This window comes from Mycetomoellerius zeteki, unplaced genomic scaffold (genome assembly GCF_001594055.1).
Source record: "Mycetomoellerius zeteki isolate Tzet28-1 unplaced genomic scaffold, Tzet1.0 scaffold106, whole genome shotgun sequence".
In the NCBI taxonomy this organism is placed as follows: domain Eukaryota; kingdom Metazoa; phylum Arthropoda; class Insecta; order Hymenoptera; family Formicidae; genus Mycetomoellerius; species Mycetomoellerius zeteki.
In genome coordinates, this window is record NW_017255975.1 from 3,738,869 (window position 1) to 3,745,556 (window position 6,688).

The 6,688-nt window shown below is 37.6% G+C and overlaps 1 protein-coding gene across 1 annotated transcript in view; it reads right to left on the reverse strand.

Moving 5' to 3' along the window:
- Nucleotides 1-291: 291 nt before the first annotated feature.
- Nucleotides 292-6,688, reverse strand: part of Amun (protein amun) — a 7,184-nt gene continuing 787 nt past the window's right edge. Inside the window, exons 2-4 of the mRNA XM_018450798.1 lie at nucleotides 2,714-2,810; nucleotides 1,846-2,161; nucleotides 292-1,527 (exon numbers count right to left, since the gene is read on the reverse strand). Of these exons, the coding sequence (XP_018306300.1) occupies nucleotides 1,070-1,527; nucleotides 1,846-2,161; nucleotides 2,714-2,810 (871 nt within the window). The 3' untranslated portion in view covers nucleotides 292-1,069. The remainder of the gene's footprint in view (nucleotides 1,528-1,845; nucleotides 2,162-2,713; nucleotides 2,811-6,688) is intronic.

Sequence of the window (6,688 nt, forward strand, 5' to 3'; positions counted from 1 at the left end):
GGAGCCGTGGAAGAAGAGGCGTTCGAGTATTCGGAGATTCGGCAATTCAAGGATTCAATAACGCAAATGGTTCAACAAAAAAAAAATTATACACAAAATTCTTTCGAAATTCTATAAACATAATTCTATTTAAATTATCAATTTTGAAATGTTAAACTTTAAAGCTTTATCTTCTCAAATTATAGAATTCTCTTTTTCTTCAAGCCTTTAAATCTTCTCAAATTCGAAAATCTAAAGTGTTTAATGTAATTCGAAGAAACAAAAATCCTAAATACCGCAATTATTATATTAAACACCTCAGGAATAGACATATTGATCGAAGAAATTAAAAAAAAAAAAGAAAAAAGACAATTAAAAACCCGTCAAGAGTGCCAGGGATACAAAGGCTTATCACTAGATTCGTGAAAGGTCCTTTATTTCTAACAACACTGAGTATATACTTTCACGTTTCCTCGTCCGCTCCAACATACTTTATACAGGAGATCCATAATCAAAAGGTGGTGCAAAACTCTTGTTGACATTGTGTGAACGCGCGAGATTGTCCGAACAACAACAACGGCGAGGATCCAGCAGTCGTCAGACGAGGATACGAACTCGTCGGTCACTTGGTAAAAATCGTTACCAGAACGGGAGGAGCGTAAAGAAACGAGATATAACGAGACCGTGGGCAAGATGCGGGAAGGATTTGAAAGAGGAGAGAAACAGAGTGAGAGAGAGAGAGAGAGAGAACTCGAGGATTCGAGGATCCCAGAATCTCCATCCGAATCTCCGGGATCATGCGAATCCTCCTCTTCTTTCTCCTCTTTTTCTCTTTTCTTCAGCAAGAGTCGAGGATGAAGTGAGCGGTTGTGCTCCGTCCAAGCAATCGCGCAATAGAGTAATTCATCCATCCATCCGCGTCCGTCCGTCGTTCGTGCATCCATCTCTATACTACCTATCCGTTCGTTCGTCGGTCCATCATCCGTTCGATGATTCAGAATCGACGACGCGGTGCCGCGATGATCGACAGACTTCTGGCGGGCACGAAAGTGCTGACGTTGTTGCTCGTCGCGTCACCGAGCCGATCGGGTCACTTCTTGCTCTTCTTGGTGGGCGGCTCCTGCGCGTCCTGCGAGTCCTCTTCGGTGTCCTCGCTATCGGTAGGTCGTGGCGTTGCGTTGTTGCTGCTGTCATTAGTAATGAGGGAATCATTCGTGTCCTCGCTGGCGCCCACGACGGGATGATCGCTGGCGGTGATTGGTGTCGCCGGTTTGTCCATCGAGTCCTCGGTGAAGGATGTCGTTGTGCTGTTCTCATCGATCGCCGCTGGATCGAGCGCCGCCGGCGTGTCTTTGCCATTCGCTACCGTTTCTTGATTACTATCATCCGACGGCTCTGTCGCCTCGCCGTTGCTGGCACTGTGCGAATTGCCGTTCTCTGTCGAGCCCGGGATGCCATCGAGCAGTTCCGGCTTCAGCTCGGACGCCACGTAATGCGTCCACAACGCCAATTCGACTCTATGTGGGCTCCATGTCTTGCCATTTGACGCTGGAACAAAGAAAACATTTTTCATGACATTTCAGAAACTAAATCTTTCTCTTGTAAAGGAATTCTGAGTAAAGGATGTGAAAATATAAAATCCAATGAAACAATGTGATATGACGATGTCATTAAATCCAAAGAAATACAGTAATATGTAATATTTTATTTGAAAGTATGGAAATATAAAATTAGAGAGGTGTCCAAGAATCCGACGATGAGAAACCTCGGCCATGGAGAAATAACATGAGAATCTCATTCCAAGGACTCGATACGGTAAACGCGGGATCGCGCGTACGCGGCAAGTAGTGATTCATAATCGCTTACTCTGTTTGTTCAGCCTCTCGACGGTGTGCTGAATGTGCTGGACGAAGTTTAAGTATTCCTTAGTGGTATAATCGATACCCTCGATCTCCGGTATCGCCATCAGGCACTCGTCCGCCATGAAGGGCGCGTTTTCCGGCGACGCCGCGGCGAGCAGAGCCGACGCCATCGTGGTACCGACGCCCTTCAGATTCGACAGCGCCGTGATGGCCTGCTCGAGATTCGGGAGCTTCTTGAATGCCTTCTTTGTTTCTGCCATCACGGCGCGTGGTGTGTTCACCTTCACCAGGTAGGACAGCTGTGGGTAGAACTTGCCGCGCTGAAAACAAAATGGCAGTCAAGCACCCGTCGGAACATCTAGATCAGGTTTTACAAAAATCTTTCTATTTACACCCATCGAGATGTTGCTGTGTTAGGTTCAGTCTCTGCCAAATCCAAACTTTACAGGTTTATGTTCAAATAATTACTTTAAAGGTGCAAATTACATATAAATATAGATCTTTTTTTTTCTCGATAATTATATTTCCACAGAAATAATATCGTTTTTTCTTTATTCTTAATCGACTTTTTTTTTATTCTTCTCTGTCGATGTAATCTTTTTATCCATGAGAACCAGTTTCGCGCAGTCCATAAATTATGAGTTACAATATCCTTTTTCTTTCGAATCGCGTATATACCAAAAAAAATAACAATAGTACTTCACATCATTGTTCTCGCACCGCTCTCGACTGTCATGAAAGCAGTTGATAAAATTCGCTATTTTTTAGTTAATAAAATTCGTTAAAATTTAATACTCCAGATAAAAGCGTTTTCGAACTTGGCGGAGTTCGATCCTCGCCGCGGTTGTCCAAACAAGGAAAAAGCGGCTTACTATTTGCTTCCATTTCATCGTCTGCACCAGCTCCTCGTGATTGAGATGCGCGTCCTTGCCGCGTGCCTTGATCTTCTTCGGAAGCTCATTCTGATACCTGCCGATACAAACAACAAGATCCGTGCGATCAAGATTGATCTATCGTTCAAGTCAAGAGGAGGAGCGCGCACAAGCACACATACAGTCTCGCACACCTATGGGCGTACGCATGAGCGAACGAACAGGCGTGACGTAATCGCGCCGCCGCCGTCGCTGCTGTGGAATACAGGAATTCGTTAAAGGCTCGATTAAAAATACAAACGCTGCCGCAAGAAACTCGACACGCCCCTCGTCAACGATTGGAGGATACCCATCTTTATCGCGCACGTGGATCACACGTGGATTCGCGCCGTGACGTTCCGTCTTCCTCTCTCAATACAACTACCCATTACAATCGGAATACAAACACTCGAAACTATTACGGGAACAATGGAAACTGGTGTTATAAAGTTGAAGACTATCAAAGCGATGCCTACAATCAGACTTTAAGGCGTAAAGCGTAATCTTTAAGCCTCAAGCCATAAGAAATTGACCAATCATAGATTATTCTCCTCATATTCGACTATGATTGGTTAAATTCTTACGGCTTAAGGTTTAAAGCTTAAGTTTTAAATCTTAAAATCTCATTGTAGACGCCGCTTCAGTGAAAATGGATCAAGAAAGATTCAATACAAATGAAGAGGGCCATATTCTGTCAAGGAAGATTTTGGTACCTAATAATATTTTTGTGAATTTTCTCAATTTCCAGTTCATGTAGACTGAGTGCCAATTATAAAATTGAAGATTGTTGCAAAATTAAAGAAATGTTGTAAAATTAAAGAAAGCCTAAGCGCTGTTAGAATTGAAGAATTAAAAGATTTAAGGATAATTCGAAAGAACAATTGAGATTGAAAGATTACGATGCTCGATTTTTTATTCTTTTTTAGCGCTGATTATTGGAATAATTCGCATCATTTTATACCGAATTTTGCAAAATAATAAATCGGATTTCAACGTTACTGCAAATAAGCGGGATTTATCATCATTCAATACCCTTTCAGAAAATCTCGCATTTGTCCGGGAAATTATTGAATTTGTAACGCGCGTATTGTGTTATCTCGCGAAATCTGTTCAGAATCAATTATAATTTATAAATCAACTAAAATTTATATATTAAATAAGATTTTGATAATTCTTATTACAGAAATACGTATTAAATAAATAATTAGTGATTATTATATAGCGCGATGACGATCTCTTATATAAGCTAAGAATTATTAAAAAATCGTTCGATACTGCATAAAATATATTAAACGCTTAATCGCATTGAACAAACAGAAATTTTGAAGTTAAATTTGTATCTCCAAAATTCGGAAATTCACTATTCGGAAATTCGCTCTTTCCGAAGCGAAGAAATCAATTTCAAAGGCGATAATTGCTCCACGCGACGTTTTTTCAACGCGCATCGTTAAAACTACCGTATTTTTCCCTCTCTGCGTCTCTATCGTGTTTTTTTCCTCTCTATACAACTCTTCGATTTTTTTTTTTTTTTTCAAATAAATTTCCACGTCCGCGTTTATTCTTTAAAGAGATATTTTCAATATTTTCCGAGCCAAATAGCAACGTTTCACAAAGTTGAAACGCGCGCTGCACCTCGTAATACCGCATATCCGTACACGGCTTGGCACCGTGGAAAAGCAGCCTTGACACAAACTGGCCTCAATGGGAATGAAAACAACGGTACTCCACTTCTCCTGACCCCTCCGTCGCCCTCGCCGTCGCTTCTGCAACACGGAAGAAACTGGCGCGTAAAGTCTGTCCTCCCTTTCCCCCTATCCAACACCAACCTCTTACTCGTTCGTTCTGTCGCTGTTCCCTGTATATACCTCTTTTTCTTACAGTCTCATCGCAATATATTGCGATCGATAAAATGATCTTGTTCGATCCCATCACGCCTGCGAAAACAAACAATATGAGCTTATCACCACGCGAGATTAATGAAGAAAAAGATGTATTTATATCTCTCTTGCTCTTCTTTTTTTAAAAGATTTTGATTTTTACTTCCTATGTAGATTCATTCATTCATTATTTTCAGTGAAATTGATATTTAAACGCGTTCAAAATATTTATAAAGAAATTATCCTTTTAAAATTAATTCTTTTATCGACTTATTTTTTATTTTTATTAACTTTAAGAGAGATTGTCTTCAATCGTAATTAAATTTTGGGTTTTATAAAAATATTATTTATTTACTTTAAATGCGAATAATTTATTTCATTACTTATTAATAATATAATGATATTCTTTATCTAATATTAACGGAAACTCTTAAGGATTATCGATTCTTTTAAAATAAATTATTTAAGTTAAAAATAGAAGAGTCACGAGAAGAGTTATTAAAGCCACATATATTGGAAGCTGTTCAATACTTTGAAAAAGTTCTCATTTTTTATCATCCTTAAATTCTTAGATTCCTAAATAAAAATATAACTATTAAGATTCGTAATCTATAGTTTTATGTTTCTGAATTTTGTTCTGTTTAAATTCGTTTGATATTTTTTTCCAAATATTATATCGGTTATTCAAGTTTCTTTGTTCTTGAATATCGAATACTATAAGTATATTCTTGGCGTACCTTTAAATTCTTAGATCTAAAGGTTCACAATCTCAAATGTCTTGTGATCTAATATTAATGAAATTTTCAAAAGTAAAAGCAAAAATTTATATAATCGTTTTAGTTATGACCTATAAATTTAGGTATAGTTTCATAAAATTTACAAAGTAAAATTTTGAGATTTTTTTTAGCAAATTTTAGATTTAAGAATTGTGTCTTTAAAATAAGTTAATATTATATATTAACTGAATAAAATGTTAAGCATAATTCTTTAGATAGAAATTTAATATTGGCTACTAAAAGACAGTAATTAATGACTTATTTTAAGTATTAAAAGCACTGCTGTTCGATACTTTTAGTACTTCAAATAAATAATTAATTACTGTCTTTTAGTAATAAATTAGCTAGAATTAGATTTCTGTGAGAGATAGCAGTTATTATTAATATTATTATAATATGTAATTATAACCTAAACCTTATAATCTAATATTATCATTAAATTATTTAAATTGTTTTATTAACCAACGGATTTCTTTATAAACAGATAATTATCGTTCACAAACAGAATGAGTAACGAATCATTATACAAATAAACATTCTTCGCGTGATATCATGAATTACATAATCCTTTCGATTAATCCGTCCTTTTAAATTTTTTGTAAGTGTTACGAATGCAATTACTCTCTATCACGTGTAGATTAATCATTTTGTCAAAGTCAATAATCATATCAACGATGAACCAGGAAATTATCTTCATTTGAATTCCGCTCACACACTTTTACATGTTATTTACATAAATAATTAACGCGCTGCAACTTATGATTCATATAAATAAAAAATGTAAATATAAAACGTTTCTTTAATGAATATACATTATAGATACATAACTATACAATTATATATTTCTACAAACGTATATATGCGGGTGATTTATTTATTCCCTTCTTTATCTCTTTATCTCTTCTAAAAAAAATCTTTGATCAACTAAATGAGATAAAAATAATAATCTCCGGCAATCACATTCCTCATCGACCTAGTTTCATTTGTTCATAATGACCAGTAACTAAAAAAAAAAAGGAAAAAAAAAATGGGATCTGCATTCTTTGTTGTATCTACTTGTTCGGAGTATCATTCTATCGCGGGACGGCTGACCACGTGACGGCGAGAAACTGTCCATGAGAAGTCCGCGGGGTAAATCCCCCTCGACAAAGTGTCGCGAGGGTGACATACGGGCGCGCACACGCGCGACGTTGCCGCTCTCTCGCTTCGCTCGCTCGCTCGCGGAGAGCAGTGTGAAGCGGGTTCATTGTCCCGCGTGCGCCCCGTGGTAGAGCGCCGTTTCC